This window comes from Gnatocerus cornutus, chromosome 10 (assembly GCF_029298725.1).
Source record: "Gnatocerus cornutus isolate USDA-ARS CGAHR chromosome 10, icGnaCorn1.1, whole genome shotgun sequence".
NCBI lineage: Eukaryota > Metazoa > Arthropoda > Insecta > Coleoptera > Tenebrionidae > Gnatocerus > Gnatocerus cornutus.
Window position 1 is genome coordinate 5,242,128 of NC_142242.1, and position 19,632 is coordinate 5,261,759.

Below are 19,632 nucleotides of genomic sequence, written 5' to 3' on the forward strand. Positions count from 1 at the left end.
TATGAGAGTTTTTTTGTAAATGAAGAGACCAGGATGTGATTGAGTGATAGATAGCAAAAAGGAATGAAAGTGTATTAACAATGGAATTATTTTAGGCGCGATAATATCACAGGATGAGAGAAATATCAACGATAGTTCAAGGGAAGCAGGTCACAAAAAATTATCAGACGGTTTAAACGAAATTCTCAAACAAAAGAAAAGATAGACAGCATTCGGAAGCTGTTAAAAAATTATACAATTGTATAAACAGTAAGTCACGAGCTTTAGTCCTAACACTTTCACTTAGGACAAAAATAAACTTATTTCACAATTTTTTCTTGTATCTACGAAAGCTCTTTTACTTGTTAAAAAAAATCGCACGTTTTAATAATTTAAAAAACGACACGAATTTCGCGACAATGGATTATGTAACCTCTCAATCAAAACATATTTTATTAATTAGTGGTGTGTGCAAGCGATGAAATATACATATGAGTGGTTCTCAGAATTAAAATTCCTAAATTGTTAATATTGTAATGACTCTCTTAAGAATGCAGATAGGATATCTTTCACCATTGTATTCCGTGCTAATAACAAATTTCAATTTTAGTAGCGAAGATTCTACTTCAAATACGCTAAATGCGAATACTAACAATTGGAAAAATCACGTTCAAATGTTGGAGCAGGTAGCGGAAATGAAGCGAAATATTTTAACAGTTATTTAATGATATGATAACACGTCATGGTCATAATAATATACTTATATAATATGGAAGTGGGCTAGGATATTTTACATATAATTGTGATAATTAATTATATTCTAAAGATGTGTCAATGAAATTTTAATGAAAAGGTTATTACTTAAATGAGCGTTAATGAGCACGTGGTTTATTTGATTAAAGTATTTAACTGCATTCCTCAGCTCACAATAAAAATACTTTACAATGTCGTTTAAAATGGGTGAAAGGGAAAGTGTCGTTTTTAAATCTCATTACCAGGCTTATCTTATTTTTTGTGAATGTGTTTTTAATGTAAAATTTCCAGTTCTTGTTTTTTTCCAGAAATTTGGCTCCGGAGAAAAATTGTGTCGCTTATTGCAATTATAGTTTAGATCCGTAAACAATGTTGTGATTGCGTAACCGCCCACCTGAAATTTTACGTTTGTAGGAAGTCATTAAAAATCCGTTGCTATTATTAAAATATCAAGCTATAAACTTAAATAATATTCATAATGATTCATTAGTATTGTTCTCGCGTTTCTTTATACAGAGCGCGAGGCTTCAATTTATGGAAATAAAAGGGAAAGTTCATTCATATTTGTGTTGATATTTTCATGAATGCCTAAGTATTAACTGTAAAATTTTGAATATGATGTAACTTATTATCTGATTGTCAGTGTCGTTGTTACATCACATTCGATAATAATGGAACCAGAAAGAACGGATGTCTTTAGTAGAGAAGATTGTCGATCTTGATTTTGAATAATTAGCTAATGCCAGATCATGTTGATAGACATTTAGAAATAAATAATCGTTGAGCAGCACGTCGATGTAGTGATAATCTCGTTGGTTATCTTAACTGATGTCTTTATAAGTTGGATGCAGCATTTCGAAAGATGTAGCAATCACCTATGACCTCGTTAACAGATACTCGTATAAAACACTGGATCTTCAGATAAGAAATCGCAACGTCCGTTTAAGAAGCCCGGGAAACGGATCTCCTCACGGTCAGGCAGCCTTGAAAATTAACAGTACAGAAAATAATACCGAATCAAAAAAGCTAGAAGAAAGTTGTTTGCAATGAGACTATTCTCAAACGAGTTTAATTTGACAACTGCAACACGTTTAAAACTGTTTATTAATCTCTCATATTTACATGAACATGTATAATTCGGTTTTAAAAAAATGATTCCCATCGATTTCACCTTAATAAACTAAAATCATCTAGTAGTGCTCAAAGTCGAAGATGTTATACATGTATGGTGAATTCCTTCCTTTCCTGTTCTTTCCTTTCTTGATACCTGAAAGCACACGCATTAATTCTCTACATGTTTTCAATTAAACAATACCTTGCTAATAAAGTTGCTAAATCATTTGAAAGTTTCGTGGTCATGATGATGTCTCTGTCACATTCAGCTTCACTAAGTTCGCGACTATCAGAAAATCCGGTTGGTGGCTGCAATCTCATATCTTCCGGTGAGGCATCTTCACTAACGCAATCTTCAAAACTAAAACAAAAAATTACTTTGAATTTCGTTGACGATCAAAGATAATTTACACTAAATCACCAAGTGTTGAGAATGTATCAAAATTAATTTAAAACTAGTTTTCCTGATACTACAAACTATTTTAAGTATTATTTTACTGCCTCAATTATTTGTTTATTTAATTAGGGTTGTAACTTTCGTATTCTTGGAAAAATTCATTTTATTAGGTATAAAGTTTACAAGGCTGGCGTTTAGTATTTAAGCATAACGTAATAAAAACCGTTTAATTCCCTGGAAAAAATTAATCTCGTTACAAAAACAACACGACTGATATTCATGATTTAGTGTCGGGTTTCTTCAGGTTAGAACACTTATGCACACACAAAGCATGATATTTTCAGCCACATAAGCAGTGAAAGGTTAAGGTACCTTGGCTACCTGCTGGAACTTGAAGGACGGTGCTGTCGCCGTTGAACCCCTACATGTCGAGGAGTATGTCGGCGTTCAGCTAAGGGAGAAACGTCGTTAGATTCTGTACTAGAATCAGGACGAAACAAATCTGCAACCAGCAAGGTTTCATATCCACTGTATCTTGCCATTTGACGCTCACCTCTTGAGGACTTCACCGGAACGCGGTAACTGGGACCGCTAGGACAATCACCGCAAGGACTTCCACTGGTGTCGTCTGATTCGGAATCGCCTCTTGCAGGAGCGCGATTCGAACGAATGCGAGATTTCGGGGGCTCACCTACGCAAAATTTGCCTAATTAGATCGGTGAACGCTGAAGAATGCCAATTTATTAAAAAAAATGGAAATGAGTTTCTTGTTTGAATGAAGAGGGGATAGTAGCTTGCTGCTTTTGTTTGAAACTTTTCGAAGTAAGTTAGGCGCCAATAATACAAAGCTGAATCCTCAAATGAGAATCTGCTTTGATGAAACTATTCGCATCATGTAAGTTTCCAATTTCCATCACGTACTTGTAACTAGTTGTACGCAGTGAGCAATAATGGATTGCATTGAATTGTATTATTTGGAACGGGAAGAATTTTCAACTTAAATTGACATTAAACACTAACCTTCGTTGCTATAAAAACGGTGTTTGTGCCAACTGTGCTTGGGGTTTGGATTCTTCGGATAAATAATGGCATTGTGATCTTCATCTTCAATATGCCCAAAAGTCTTAAACTGCATTGTATAATCTAATGTCGATGTTGTAACAGACCGACTGTTATTTCCAGGAACACTAAATGTGGCGTATGGACTTATCTCATACATTCCTGCAAAATTCCATTATACAAAAGAACTCATGTTTGACGTCATTATACCAGAAACATTATCTTGTAATTTTTCTGTTGATTTAACAGGTGACGATGTGTATACTTGTTGGCAATTCCTCGTATTATCTCTTTCTGCAGCTTTTTCGTCACTTACCACCTCGTCCTCGTCGACATTTTCAGTGGTCTGACGTTTCATTTTGACAAAGACTAGCCATATCAGACTTCCGCAAATTAGTAAAATAACGACGCAAATACTCGGTGCAAGAATATAAGCTTCTTTGTAATCGAATTTATCGGACGATATTGTTCCTTCGGAATAATTCGGTGGCAGCGGTATTTTACCTGGAGGAAAAATGAATGACCTATTAGAGAGAGAAAAAATGTGGGCGGTTTCAAAGTAGTTTGCATTGGACCAAGTCACTCCAAATAACGTCCTTGCCGAACGTTGCTTGGAAATGACCTTAACAGTACTCTCATATGGTTGCTACCATTATGGTAATTGACTGGGCGGCACAGACAAGAAAGCTTACAAAGGAAAAATTATAGTTCAAAGGTGGCAAAGTAGTAATTATCTGTTTATTTCACAATTGCCATGATCTTAATTTTTTGGTACAAATTTCCAAAATCGCTTTGTTTTTTTCCGCCCACACGGCCCCGCCAGTGGCAATATAAATAGAACTGGTAATTTATTGGAAAGCAGCATTGCCACGTATTATTTTCCATAGATATTGTAATTGTAAACCGATTTTTTTTCTGTGGCCGTTATCCTTTCGCCGTTGTTGTAAATTGCGATAAAAGGTGCAATGTCTGTTTGTGTAATCATTCCACTTTATTTCCGATCAATTAAAATTATTTACCTCCGCCTAAGGTTGTGGTTGCGCAATTGAAATGTCCTGTAATTTTTCCAGCGTCGTTTTCCGCACTGATCTTCAGTTGGTACCACGTGGCTGGTGTCAGATTATGTATAATGATTTTCTCCTCCAATATGGAGTTGGAAATCAGATTCCATTTCTTCGCACCATACACCCTGTATTGTATTGAAAATTCTAAAATTGGACATCCACCGTCAGGCCAATTGTAAAGGTTCAATTGTAGCGTTGTAGCATTTATCGATATGAGTTCCGTGTCTTTCGGAAGATGCGGAGGACCTCCTTTGGTGTTTATTGTTAAAATCGGACTTGGACTTCCGTTTCCGACTCTGTTGTGCGCCAGTAAATATATATGATAACTGGAACCGCATCGAAGGTTGTCCAAAGTATATACAGTCTGTTCCGGAGAAAGTTCTAACGTCGTCCAGTCATCTGTTTCGTGTTTGGTGTTCAATACGTAACCTAGAATCTTCTGTAAATATTTATTATTGCTATTTCATTAACAAACCTTGAATCATGGAACCTCCGTCTTCTGGTTGCGTCCAATGCAAACGGATGCTTCTGGCAGTGCTAAATTGGACCTCTAGAAGAGGAGCGCTCGGGGGCATTATCACAAACAATGTGTAAGTGATGTTATCATCACCAAAAAGATTCTTCGCAGAACAGGTGTAATTGCCCGACAGCGATTGGTCTGCACCTTTTACAAACATAAATCAAGTCAAATTTATACATTCACCGATTTATATGAATTTTAAAACGCATTGCTAAGTAGAAATTGCAAAACTGCGACATTGAATTTGTCTAGTACTCTCCACGGCTCTTGAATTCTGGAAAAGGCTGCGAGAGAGCCATTTATAGATTCAGACACCATGTTTGTTTGAATTTATTATACTCCAAAGAAAGAAAATACAAGACATCAACAAAATTTCGCATTTAAATTGTTTGGTTAGTGGAGATTCGTTAAATGGCTTTTGTTTCAAATTTCGGACCATTATAAAACTTGTTTAGTTCGCACTACTCAAGTCACGAAGCGTAAATCACGAGAGTCTAAATGAGGCTTTATAGACTGTTAAATCAGTGGAAATTGAAGTAAAAGCGAGAAACTGTGAAACTTGCAGCAATTAAAAAATCTGTTACATTTTTTCCGCGTTAGTTGACAACTGACAATTGTTTAACACTGTAATTTGAGCGTAATGAATGATTTCTTATTTTATGTTATAAATAGGTTTAAATTAATTTCATGTCTTGAAACTGTTGTTTTATTTCCTTATAGTTTTCCTACAAGCACGCTTGGTGCTGTAATAATTTTTTTTAAACCCTTTTCTTTTGTACACGGTTTTAACGGCTGATAATTTAAAAGCGGTGTCATTAATCTAAAACGTGTCAATAAAATATAAGAAAATTTTATGGTGTCCATTTTTGTCCAATCACACAAATATCAATTGATCAAAATGATTGCAAGGAATTTGTTTTTTTTGTGTACGTTTGTATGAGAAACGTGGTCTAATTAAATGTTATTTATTTGGGAAATATCAATATCTCTTGGAATTACGTTCCAATACGTTCCTATAATTACATGATGATACGTTTCCTGTTTGATGTACTCGAAAATCAAAGAGCTGCAACTGTGCTTCGCTTGAATAAACATTTTTATTGCTCTCTTTAATAACCAGTAATCAATGTTTTTGTCGCTTTACATTATCTCTCGATTTTTAGACGATATTCATTATTATATAACTTAATTAGATTTGTAATATGGTTTCGGGAAGTTAATTATAGCCGCTACTTGCGACTATCAATTATATTAACACTTCGAAGTAATGAAAGTTAATCATTCTAATCACTTACAAATGAGAGCCATTTAATTTCGAAATGTAAAGTTTGCGGCGTCCCAATAAAACTAATTTCCTTCTGCAATTTAAAAGCATTTTTAATTCGTGTATTTACGGAACAGGTTGAAAAAAAATGTGTCAGAGTGAAATTTGCAATTATTAAAAGTGCTTTAAGTTTGAAAATTGGTTCCAATCAAAATAATTAAGAAACTTTTGTGGTGTGTGTCTTCGTGTCTATAAATTTTATGTCATGACCTGAAGAAACGACGCTCATAAAATTAGTCGTTTGCAAATGAAATTTGTCACCTCTGAGTTTTCGCTTTTATAGCATGATGTTGCTATAAAGTGAAAAATTTATTTTATGCAACACGTATAAACTTACTGTGAATATTTAAATGTCCATCAGATGTGATTTCATAGAAAGAACTAAACGTGATTGGTCTGTCCCTATGGATCCATCTGGTCCTCGGCGTCGGGTTTCCTACTGCCATACAAGGCAGTAGAATTTTCGATTTGACAGGTTTTCTAATTAATTGACTGAAAGATGCTATTCTCGAAGGAGCTCTTGAATTTGTCGCTTGGGCGACAATGGCAGTAGGTTCACCCTCTCCGATGCTAGTTGTCGCAGAAACCCAGAATTCATATAATTGGTGTTCGACCAGATTTCGGACTTCGTACATTAAACCATTCAAGTGGAGCAGATCTTCCAATCGGACATTGTAGCTTGTGTGTTTTCCCACGCGGCCAGCTTCACGCCCATAAACTGTGTAATGACTTATGCGACCGTTCGGTTTGCTAGGTGGTAACCAGGAGACAAGAATTGATTCGCTTGTCAAAGCTGCAGCTTTTATGTCTGCTGGTGGACCTGGAACTGCATCGGATTTCATTACACAGACATACAGCGGCCGGCCAGTGGCGTACTGAAACACAAGCTAACATAGTGCCACATTGTTCAAAAGACGACCAAAATACTCCTCCAATAAATCCTGTTTTAATGCTATTGAAACACGAGATATTGAAATCCGTCACACGGAAAAGAATAGTTCGGATTTTCGAATAGATTTATGTAAATTATATCGTGTTAGATGTCTACACCTATTTTTATTTTTTGTTAGTTCTCAGGTGTCGTTCATCTTTTACGAATTCATCGCCGTTTCCAAGGCTGATTAAGTTGCTGACGACCTCCAACATGACCAAACCGATAGTCTACTTTTTTCTATAATGTCATTTAAAATCGTGGTCGCGTCTTCGACTATTTCCCAATAACCGAATTAAGGAACGAAATAAACAAGAGTTTCTAAATCACGAGTTGGATATCGCAATAAGATTAAGTTATTTTATGATATTAGAATTCCAAATGTAAATGAAGCGTCGGTTCAGTGTTTTGATTACTGGTAATAAAATGCATTTTTAATAATCATAGTCGAGTACTATTTGCTTTCTATAGAGCACAAATGTATTGATCTGTGTGGAAACTGATCGGGATGGGAATAGAGAGGTAAATCCTCAGTTTTGGTTTAATTAGAGCTTTCCATGCATATGTTTTAATGAGGTGTAATTGATTTAAATGTTGCTGTTTAGGGGCAGCAATGATATTTTAGTGTTTTCGCCGAGCTAATATAAAATGCAAAGGTGTCATATTAAGTGGATTTGTATAAATTTATTCGGTGGGTTGCCTTTCGTTATCTGGTCCGGCAGTGAATAATTTACCGCAGTAACTAAGCGCTATCTAATTAATTTAGGATTATAATGGTTGCACCGACTGTAGTTAGAAATCTACCAAATAGAGAAAATCCTGCATATGAGAAAATCCTTTGTGCAGGGTCATGGATCAAAGAATCAATCTTGCGTACTATTACAACATAACTTTGAAATAGTGAAAAGGAAAGATGTTCAGTGTGAATCGCGCATCGAGGTTGTTCTCATTACGGAAAACAAAAGTACTGTGAACTAGGTGTACTTAAATGAAATTTTACTAATTCATATCAAGTTCACGTAATGTTCAAAACTAGAACACGCTTACTTTCGTTTACTTGTGTCCGTTACTTAACGCAAACCCGTAATAAAAATGTCAGCAGGTTTTGTTCTGATAATTCTTGCATTATAAGAAATCGTGTGGTTAGTGTCTACGGCGTATGTTATGTAGGACAACCAAATATGCAAAAATAATAATTTAAATCAGTCCAATTCGTATTTCATTTATACATTCGCCTCAAATCAGGCGTAAAGTATCTCTCACCTAACAGCCAACATTGACAGTCCATTTCTGTTATTGTCTGCGCGTTGCGTAAATAAGGGCGGAAAAGAGGGGCGATCTCGACAGGTAAAGATTTATTAATGGAAATGAGAGGGAGTAAACACGACTGGAAAACAATTTTTCTTTACAAGACTTCAAATCCCGTAATGGTTATGATGATTGCATCCAAGACCAATATCCATAATTCAATTTTAATTCGTCTGATTCATTATTCTGTAGATGCATCTAATCAACGGAAAATTTCTTTATGGCTTTTTGAATGCATTATAAATCACAGAAACTATCTTGATTGAATTCCAGCGGCTGCTCGTGGATTCCACCCCGACAAAACGCGATTTTGCCAAGATGCGTATTGTTCAAAAGAATCTAGAACTGGTACATGTTACGTGCTGCTCGAAAAAACAAGTGTCAATGACACACATTTTACTGTTTTCGCTTTTCGGCACACATTCTCAGTGTTTCACTTTTTTTCTAAAAACAGTTATGTAGGATTTTGCACCAGTAGCACTGATCATTAGTGGACGAAAGTAACAGAATTACTTTCATTTATCATTTTCGATAGAAAGGTGACAAAGCAAAATGATAGTCAAATTAGTACGTTTTCGTTGCACAATTTTGCGCGGAAATTTCAGTGGTTTGTGGTTCTAGAGGCTTAAGATTTTTTCGGATATTGGTGTCATTTCCGTTCAAAAATGCGCAAAATGGGAGACACTTTCAACGTTATCTGTGCTGTTTAAGTGTGCCGACGATGTAAATTAATTTTTTTAACAAGGCGAAAAAGTTATAAAACAATTTGAACCAAACTACAGTTATATAATTTTATTTCACAAAAATGTATTTAATCACCTCGACTTCATTACCCAACCCTCTGTTAATAAAAAAGGGTTCGGTAAAAATTCACCTCTGTAAATAAATCAAACAACCCCTAAAATCCGTGTTTAGTATGCCCAGTGCTTGTAATAAAATCACCGATAATTTCATTAAAAACATTACTTTCTTGCTTTGATTTTTTTTTGAATCTCCGCCATTGGTCTACATTCCCAAACAAAGTTATAAATACGTGTTAGTACAGTGCACCAGTTTCCGATTGGCGCACATTAATGATTTTTGCACGAGCGTGGTGTGGAATACATCCGAAGATTACACCGTTGTCGGGAAATTTTTTATGGCCGTAACATGTTGGGTAGGTCTTTAAGCGAAAATGAAATTCCATAATTAATGTAGCTTTCATTAGCAACGCACGTGTCATATCACTGTTTATTAATTCCGTTATTTTACTATATGGATGAAGTTTGATGTCATCATTTCGAATTAAAACAAGTTGGTATGCAAATCTGTGCAGCTTTTAGCATCTCATGTATTTAGATCAAAATTTGATGCAGTCGTAACTCTAGGCGAAACCCGAAGAATTAAATTTTACCGGCTTGTTATCAAATAATAAAATGCATGCAATCTGCGAGTAATAATTTTGGAAAATATAGCCGAATAGTTTATTAATGATGTAGAATTTATGTGCATGATCATCACTAGTTTCTCTCAAAGTGTAACGTTAACATAAAATGAAAGCTCTGAGTACCATCTGCACTAAATTCCGCCACAGTTTGTAAATTTTCTACACCAGAGAATTTAAATTCGAAATAAAAAAGTGGCAAGTTCCGTTTCAGCGCTATAAAATCAAACTATTAAAACTTGAGGAGTGGCTGCTTCTAGTTAGCATTACATCTAACAACTAGACTTTATATTATTAGTAAAAGCAATATCAAGCATGTATTAACCTTGGATTAGCGCATTCGTCTTGTTTAAAAGTTCAAAACAGAAGTTCCAGTTGAACGGTTTATTTGCACGCAACAAATTTTTGAGCTTACTTGAAATTCCGCAAAACTTGGAAACTGACCAGGTTTTCATGATTAAATTTTCCAGTTGCAAACTGTTAAAAATTAATCTTCCGGAATGAGTAAAATGTTGTGGGAAAAGTTTTGAAATACTGCTAGACGCTTTTTTATCCTTTGAAACCTCAAGACTAGCGCCTTCCTATTTGATCTCTTTGCGTGCTCGACGGTAATTGTATTGATCTCTGCGTGCTGTGAGACGAAGAATTTACCAGTTACATCTACCTTCCGTTAGATGTCGGCTGTGGTTTTAATCGAGTCGATTATACTTAGATTGCTTTTCAGGAAAAGAACAAAAGTAACAATTGTATAGTGAGCGTTCGAATTTATCCGGGCGCCAATTTATTGAATTGTATCTTATTGATTTTTTTATTTTATTTTAAGCAGGGTTGTGATGCTGGTAAGTTAAATAGCCGGGAGCTATCAAGCCAAATCGAAAATTCGGAAAGAAAGGATCAGAGGAATAAATGTGCACTTACGATCTTCTTCTGTGACACAATATAAAGGAGGGCTCATCATGCCATCGCCTGCTCCGGTGAAAGCCAAAACCTTAATCGAATAGTTGGTATATTTGAAGAGGGTATGTAAATATGTGTCGCTGCTCGAGGTTCTTTTAACTTCCCCGGTGGTCGGGATGTCAACTGCAATAAATGGAAAAGCCGATGAAAATTTCTTTATCGACTAACAATAAAGTGTTTTACCATTTTCGTTCGGAAGCGGTCTGTAATAAACTTTATACCCTTGGATGAGCCCTCCGTGGAGAGTCTGCGGGGGCGGCGTCCATGATATTTTCATGCTCTGTGAGGTAATTTGGGAGCACAAAATATCCTGTGGGGGCGCTTCTGGAACCCCTTCTTTTGTAGTTCCTATAATCGTCGAAGAGGCGGGTCCTGTTGAGATACTGTTAAAGGCGCGGACGTTAATGTCGTAACGAGTAAACTTTCTCAATCCTGTTAATTGCAACTTTGTGGTTGCCCAGCCTTTAACTGTCAAGCTCTTAGTTTGGTTCGGTAGTCCTCCGTGCTCATTCCAAGAAACGATATAACCTAACAGCTCCCCGTTCCAACTTTCCCTCGGTGGAACGGCCCACGTCAAGAAAAGTTCTCCAGGTCCGACAGAGTCCACTCGTACATCTTTAGGCGCCTCCGACGGTTCCTCTTCTTGCGTTTTAACAATAACAGCTTCAGTAAATGCGCTCTGATCTATGCTGTTTACTGCAAGCAAGCGCATTGTGTAAACTCTAGCAGGAAGAAGCCCACCTATCACGGCAGTTTCTTGAGGGTTAACATCGGAACTGCAAACAATAAATTAAAACAACTTCTTTTTCGCGGGGGTCGTATTACTCTGGCAGAGAGTTAGCTGGCAGTGTTAAATTTAAAGCTGTTGGTTGCTCCCAGTCTTGGTTTGGACCGAGGATTTGGTATTGGACCAAGTAACCGATGACCGGACTATTCCCGTCGAAAGGCCGCCTCCAAGATAAACGCACGGAACGGCTGGCTACCTCTATTACTTCTAACATGCTGGGAGGATCGGGTCTTTCTTGAACAGCAAGATTAATGATGTGTTCGCTACGGCCGAAGGTGTTTTCAGCCACGCATTTATAAACTCCTGAATCTTCTCTATCCGTTCGTCCTATAGTGACTTGCGATTTTACCCCATTCTCCGTGTTAGTACTGCTTACTGTGTATCTGTTAAAGCCACAAAATTGGAATCTATGCTGCACAGTTGCGACAATCACATACAAATTCAACATTACTTATGATAAAAAGTTTCAAAAACTGAAACGTATCATATAGTATTAGTGCTCGTTTAAATAATACGGTCTAGACACGTTCTTTTCTACGCGGTTGCCATCTAGAAATTGCCTTTATTTACAACTCGAATCAATCTAAATTATTTAGAGTTTCCGTCGAGATCTTCAGATGGAAGATTTTACCAAAAAAGTTTATTTAATTTACGGAGGGAACAAAACAGCCTTTCATGTGAAAATGATTGATTGCTTCAGTTTGTCAAAGTGTGAATATAACGCGTTACAAGATTTCAGGGACAATTTACACAGCACTGTTTGTTTTACTATTTTCCCAAAAATGCACAGTGGTCCCGATGGCAAATCTAGCCGGACAAACATCAAAAATCAAGTTTTCTTATTTGTGATAAATAAAAGGCCTTTTATGTCCTTTTCTTTTAAACCATCTCAGAAATCAAAGCAAAATTAATGTTAATCTATTCTTTTCTGTAATACGATTTTTCTTACAGAAAAAAAATGGCAATGCTATTTAACGCTTTCTAATAAAAGAGTTTTACAATGTTGCAACATTAAAAAATTGTCAACAAATCCTAGAAATGCTACTTTTAAAACTTTAAGAAACTTAACATCAACTTTAAAAAATCTAATTTCTAACAATGAAATTGTCATAAAATTTTTAACCAAATAAAAAAAGAAAAGTTTCTATCATAGTTAATAAAGCACATGTTTCGTTTTAGTTTTCAATTTTGTTCTCAGAAAAGAATTGGCTGCAACATTGTAGGTAGCATGGTCGCCTATTTTCATCACCCTGTATATTATTCTAAAATCTTCAAAGTTTCCATTACTGTGCGTATATCCGCTTCGTTTTTATCAGAATTGCATCTACAGCCAGTAAAACTACTTCACTCCCTTGCATTGCTATTTTAGCCAAATTGAAATAAACGTAGACTTTAAATAGAATTTTAAAATTTGTTTTAAATTATTTCAGTCTGGAACTAGTTCAGGTTTATTAAATAATAATTAAAAGTTACGCATTCAAAAAATCTCAGCCATATACAATCATAAAAAATCGGTTGCAATTAAAATAATGAAAAATACTGATAGAATTTAAAATTTTGGAAATTAAAAAAGAAACGAAATGTAAATTTTGGTATAAAATTTGTTGTAACGACCTAAAATTTGATTTTACGGAACTTTTCCTAATAATATGTATTGATATTTTTAACGCGAAGCAAAATATAGGGAAATGGCCCAATTAAAAAAATCACAGCAAGCTGTACTTATAATTTACCATGTTGCAACTAACCCTAATAAATTCGCCTAAAGAAGTTTAATAAATGTGGTTAGATATGTAAATTGGGTATAACGCTTTTATGTCTTCGTGTTAGTGCTAAAATAGCAAGTGTAACATTAATTCACTCACAAGGGGTGAAGAAATGATTTTTGTCCAGCTTGATTTGCGACTGAGATCACTGCGAAATGGTCAGAATTTCGTAAGTAAAATGATCTTAAAAATGTCGCCCCCCAAAGTGCGTGCGTACTTTTCAGAGAGCTCCGAAGTAACCGGGATCGTTTGTCTTCAAGGATATGCGGAAATCCCAAACCCCAAACAGGTGAAAAGTCAGGGATCGTTTATAGGATTATATTTCGCCCTCCAATTACAACTAAGGGAATGTTGGTTATTTGAGAAAAGTAAATGGACTCAAGGATTTCTCTATAAGGTTCTATAACCCAAAAAAACACCACAGGGAAGATTTCTTTCTAACTCGCACAAAAATCATCAATTATCAGATAAGAATCGTATACGAACATAAAAAATTAGTACATTTTTTCGCTTCTACGAACGGATTATTGCGTTATAAATGCTTGATCGTAACAAGTTTATAGGGGCGGTTTAGTAACTTGTTAAAACGTCACTTAAAGGATTTTACATCAGTTTTATTTAAATCGAGTAGTGTTACAAAGGCTTTTGTTTTTTGACTGCAATGGCGCTTTTTAGAACGCTCAACTCCAAGCTGATAAATTTTATTATGCATTGTCAGCAAGGAATTCGATATTGACAGTTTTTTCATCGTCAAAGTTTTTTATTACCTGTAATTGTTCGTGTCTAAGCGATTTCCGTTTAGAGTCCACATCACTTCTATAGGAATGTCACCATAAACATGACAAAGCAAATTCGCCGCGTTACCTCGCTTCACCGAGACATTTTTCGCTGGAAGATCAAATCTCGCTGGCTCTGCAAATTCGGAATACAATAGTGACCACAGAAAACTTCGTCCGTAAGCAATTGATTTTTGAGAAGTTTGCAAGTCTATTGCTATTCAGAGATTTCCAATAAGGCAATAGATCAAGCGCTCGCCTTGTCTATACGATTAGAGAAAAAGATGAATATTTTACCGTTGACTCCGATATAGATGACCTTTGTGAGTCCTGATCCTATTCCGTTAGTTGCTCTGCATAAATAATATCCTTCGTCTTGAGGGCTAGCGGACTCAATCCACATCGAACCGTTCGCAAGCAACGTGGCTCGACTATGTATATTTAAAAGCGGCTGATAATCCGCTGAAGTCTTTCCTAAACAGGTTATAAAAAGTGTTAATGTACGTGTTAGATTTCGAGGAAATGAGCTAAGACTCATCACCAGTTGCAAAACTCATCTCATCGATTTCCCGTCTTTTAATAAAAAGCTTAGTGTCGAGTGTAATTACCTTGACCTTTGAGCCATGTTATTTGGGGTTCAGGAAACCCTTTTGCGGAGCAACCGACTAGGACTGCGTTTCCGAGTAGAACAGATATGTCTTGTGGCTCAGTGACCCACTGGGGAGTAACTATTGAAATGAAAATAGAAGATTCAATAGTCAAGAGGATTTAAAACTGTTACAAAGACTATTTATTTGAGAGGGATGCATGAAAAGGAGCTGCCACTGCATTAACAGCAACATCGTTACCTGAGGGATCAGATTTCCTTCGCAAAAACTAAAATGTAGAAACGTCTAATTGAAATGGGAGTGTACATTTTTTGTAAAATATTTTGTTTGGAGCAAGAGGTATCCTCTCAAATGAATAGATAATCTAATGTTTACAATGTGAGTAGAAATACCTTTAACCATCAACTGGGCCGTGTAATTGGCTCTGGCTGCAGCGTTGCTGGCCACGCAAGTGTATGCGCCACTATGGCGTGAAGATACTTCTTTAAAAATTAAAATGCTGTAGAACTCAGCCGCTCGTTCCTCGACCTATCCAGAGCAACAGTAATCGATTTGTGAAAATTTGCGTAATGGTTACCTGAAGCGCCGCCGATATGTGTTCTCCATCTTTATACCAAGCAAAATGTATAGGCATATCTCCGGAAGTAACAGAGCAAGTGACCTGTGCTCGGCCACCTTCTTGAAGACTAGCTGGAAAGCGGAACGGCTCTAAGATAGGCGGACTATTTACAATGAGCTGAATTTCTCTTCTGGCGACTTCACCGTCTCTGCTGGTGACAAAACAAGCATAAAATCCGGAATCTGCAGAAGGATCTAGACGCGATATGGTTAAAGAGCCGCCTTCTCCGAGGCGATGTCTCAGATCAAGCGGTAATTCTTGGCCGTGCCGCTCCCAACGGACAGATCCAATTGGATAGCCGGAATATGGACAGTGCAAAGTTATATCCGCTCCAGCCACTGCTTTTACGGGACCAATAGATCGTATGAATGGAGGACCTGCACTAAATGTATTAAATGCTAGTCTTCTACGGCGATGAATAAAACATACCGTATATATTGAGTCGAGCTGAGTGCTCTGTTGATCCTAGCGAATTTAACGCTCGGCAGCTGTAAAGACCGCCATCTTCCACTCTTACGTTTGAGATGTTAAGGTGGCTAATCACATCTCCGTTTTGATCAACGTACTGACTGATCGCGTATCTAACAAATCATTAATTTCATTCACTCCTTCAACAAGTTAAACTCACAGTGGCAGCTCGAATTTGCGAATTTTCCGAACCACCACTGCTTCCTTATTTATTTACCGATGTCCTGCGGTGATATCTGTCAGTGGTTCTCCGTCAAGCAGCCACCGAAACTGTGGGGGCGGCGATCCAGTAGCGGAACATCTCAATGATACTTGAGGTCCAGGTCGCATTGCCTGTTCGATGAAAGTGTATTGGAGTTCCGGAATGGTATCTATCACGGAAAATTTGTTCGTTACATTTTTTTCATTGTGGTGATAATTGTTATTAATATAGCGCTGCCTTCGGGAATGTTGCGCTGCCTCAACGATTTCAACCAACAGCCGCGCTTTCAGTTCATGAAAAACTGACAGGAAATGAGTTTTAACTTCCGTCAACAATATATCATTTAAAAACATACTTCCTCTTCTTTCTCATAAAATAATTTCATACTTGAGTAAAAGGCGGTACACGGGTCACTGAAACTACTTTTTTTCTTCTTTGTGGTACACAGAATTGAGGACTACATTACGTAAAAATGATAAATTATCTCATTAACTAACTTTATCTCGATTAAATAAGTTGCCGAGTTTTAGCGCTTCATTATTTCACGCCTTCACATTCTGTTTATTATTTTCGGAATACAATTAAAAGATTTAAATCAGTTTAAAGTCCTCTCAATGTTGTGGCTGCAACTCTCGCCGTTCTTATCGCAAATAACTAGAATTGTAAGGTGAAACTTTAGAATCGGAAAGCTCAATGTAAAATAACAAGCTAAAACCGAAAATCTGTTTAAGCCATCAAAAAATACAGGCGATCAATTTGTATTAAATTTGGTCAAAGGGTTATGGCGGTTAGACCAGCAAGTGGGCTGGCAAATCGCTCAATGGACTGAATTAATGACTGTACTGTTTTCATTCTCCCTAGTAAAAATTATTTTATTACTTCAGAATCTCTGACTTGACAAATAAAATGATCAACCATGACGTTGAAATATGAAAGTGTTTTTACTATCAATATAAAATCCTTTAGTTCCCACAAATTGTGTAAATATATTTTGTAATGGAAGCGCAAATACGCTCCCATCAATTCTAGACTTCGACCTTTAAATAGATATCCGACAGCGCTGTAATTTCTTGCAAATACATGTGTGAAAGCAACAATCAATCTTGAAGCAGCTCGGAAATAATAAAATGTACGGCAGCAATTTTCTTCAGCTTTTGTCTTTTTCGTTTTAGCCTGAATGTGTTAGTGAAACTCAGAACATATCTTTTATGTCACCGAACAAAAGATTGAAAATTATTTCGTTTTTATGTTTGCATCATAATCAGTAACAAAGAGATTGAAAGGGCCGGAAATTGAAAACTGAAGCCAAATCCACATATATAGCTGCAAAGGATGAAAACCGAAACGTGAATGAGTGATTACGATGGTCAACGATGAAGGTGATGAAATGGGTTTTAAAAGTTACTATACTAAAATAAGAGTTGAGTCGAGTTTTTTCATCGTGTAAATCCAGTGTGGAGAAAAATGTGAGCGAAATTTATTGGACGTGTGCGTCTCATTTGTCAGTTGGCGAATAAACTGTGGTAAATGTTTTAAAGCTAATGCACATTATTTAATGTCTACCTCCTAGTCGAAGTTCGGCGCTGCCTTGAAAACTCTCTCGATCATTCCGGACAACACATTGATACATTCCTCTGTCATGTCGTGTTACTCCGTAAACGGCTAAAACCAGTGGACTTAATAGCTTAACTTTTCTATTTCCATCGGTTAAGAGCGGTTCTCCGTTTCTAAACCACTGAATTCGTCCCACAGGAGATCCGGAAACTGTACAATTGAAAATTGCACTCTCACCGGAGTTGATTACCTGAGAATTTCCTTATGCTTATTCCAATTTAATGAAATTCACTGAAATACCTGTAGTTGTGGTAGCACGTGCACACTCAAATGAGCAGTAACAGTAAGATGAATATCTAATCTTTGTTCGCCTAAATTATTAGAAACTTTGCATGTCCATCTTCCGGCATCTTCCGTTTTAAGACGTCGGATATGAAGGATGTCTTGCGAAGGTTCAAACCTCGCAGATGAGTGCACGGGTTGTAGATGGCCTTCAATCTCTCGAAACCAACTGAAGGAAAAGGATTTATGACATATTTTGACGTGATATTGACATTAATGTGAAACTCATACCATTAATACACTTCGCACACTCACTAAAGCCCTAGTAATTGAATACCTAGGAGATGAATCCTATACGTGTTTACTTAAGAACACATCCATAATGAAATTGATTTAGGGGCTTAATAGAATGTTTACAGGGGAATCTTACTTGAATGTTGGTGGTGGGTTTCCCTGCGCCGAACATGTTAAATGAATATCAGTCTCACGATCCGATGAAACTACTGTTTGGACGGTGGGGGCAAGTCGGGGGGACATATTCCGGGTCGGTTCTGAAATTTACTTAGTTTAAAAACTCCTTCTTGTGACAGTACAAAGCATTATCTAAATTAATAATGGCTGCAATTTACTGATTAGTTTAATGCGCGGAACCCGACTCCAACATTATTTTAATTAAATTAACACGCCAGCTTAGTCAATATTGATACTGATATGAAATAAAATAAAAATTAAAAGCAAGTTGTTGAATCAATAATCCGTGTTTAAAATGTTTTTAAAAATTTAATGAAGCCGAGGAAAAAACGCGCATTTTAAATCTTTATTATAAAATCTGTAACAATGGTGGATGCGCCGGGATTTTCTTTAATGTTAACACAATTATGTATTTACCTGTGTTTCCAACATGTAAATACAAAAACTAATGTGTTTAATTTATAATAAGAATTTTTATTTTTTACGTTGCAGTACCAAATTTGATAAAGAATTTAATATCAATTAGTCACAAAAGTTTCTTCTGCTATATGATATTTTCTGAATATAGCCATTTACTAAAGGTAATAACAGAGATGTGTCAAGTACAATAAAGAAAACCTTTGTCAGAAAAAAGTATAAATAGAATCAGACAGCGAAAACACAAATTTATACAAATGTATTACCTGTAACCGTTAAAATTGCTGGGGCACTTCTTTTTCGTTCTTGCGTCAGAATATGGAGTGTTACACATGAATATCTAGCAAGACCGTCTTCTGCTCTTGCTGAGCGAATGTGGAGTTCTCCGGTTCCATAGGTAACAATAATCCGACCACCTAGACGTGAAGATAAAACACTTTTAATTTAGAAGTTTGAAAATAGTTGGATGTTGTTATGGCAAAATACGTCAGGGATATTAAGCAACGATGATAAATGGATGGTTCAATTAAAGAGTTAAGAAAAGTTTTATGTCGCTTTTAATTAAAAAAGAAGACGAAATTTACATCGCCGATAAAATAGTTGTTTTATTAATTTGATTGAAAACGCTTTAATGCATTCATTGTGAGACGCCTTGTGTTATTTACTGGTGTAAGTGTTATTTTGATGGGTCCGTCGACAGCGTATGAAACCGTCCAGTTGAGTAATCGCTGTGCAAATGGTGCGTGTCGGCGGATAAACAAGGGAAGAAAACAGAGTTCTATATGGGGAGAACTTCATTATTGAACAAAAATGTAAGTTACAGTATCCCGCTGAGAAATTTAAGTCATTTTAGC

General features: G+C 36.3%; 1 protein-coding gene across 2 annotated transcripts in view; it reads right to left on the reverse strand.

Annotated features, from left to right (window-relative positions):
* Positions 1-1,817: 1,817 nt before the first annotated feature.
* The window catches only part of Dscam3 (Down syndrome cell adhesion molecule 3), a 70,328-nt gene continuing 52,513 nt past the window's right edge, over positions 1,818-19,632 (reverse strand). Inside the window, exons 6-28 of one of the 2 annotated variants that reach the window (XM_088046881.1) lie at positions 19,045-19,194; positions 18,321-18,441; positions 17,909-18,119; positions 17,618-17,858; positions 16,070-16,223; positions 15,814-15,965; positions 15,343-15,761; positions 15,158-15,293; positions 14,766-14,885; positions 14,455-14,631; positions 14,149-14,293; positions 11,654-11,998; positions 11,012-11,604; positions 10,790-10,951; positions 6,547-7,035; positions 4,841-5,029; positions 4,321-4,794; positions 3,512-3,805; positions 3,263-3,463; positions 2,796-2,933; positions 2,624-2,744; positions 2,048-2,206; positions 1,818-1,999 (exon numbers count right to left, since the gene is read on the reverse strand). In XM_088046881.1, the coding sequence (XP_087903007.1) occupies positions 1,948-1,999; positions 2,048-2,206; positions 2,624-2,744; positions 2,796-2,933; positions 3,263-3,463; positions 3,512-3,805; positions 4,321-4,794; positions 4,841-5,029; positions 6,547-7,035; positions 10,790-10,951; positions 11,012-11,604; positions 11,654-11,998; positions 14,149-14,293; positions 14,455-14,631; positions 14,766-14,885; positions 15,158-15,293; positions 15,343-15,761; positions 15,814-15,965; positions 16,070-16,223; positions 17,618-17,858; positions 17,909-18,119; positions 18,321-18,441; positions 19,045-19,194 (5,243 nt within the window). In that variant the 3' untranslated portion in view covers positions 1,818-1,947. Of the gene's footprint in view, positions 2,000-2,047; positions 2,207-2,614; positions 2,745-2,795; positions 2,934-3,262; positions 3,464-3,511; positions 3,806-4,320; positions 4,795-4,840; positions 5,030-6,546; positions 7,036-10,789; positions 10,952-11,011; positions 11,605-11,653; positions 11,999-14,148; positions 14,294-14,454; positions 14,632-14,765; positions 14,886-15,157; positions 15,294-15,342; positions 15,762-15,813; positions 15,966-16,069; positions 16,224-17,617; positions 17,859-17,908; positions 18,120-18,320; positions 18,442-19,044; positions 19,195-19,632 lie in introns of those variants that run through there. The other variant, XM_088046882.1, reaches the window with a different exon arrangement.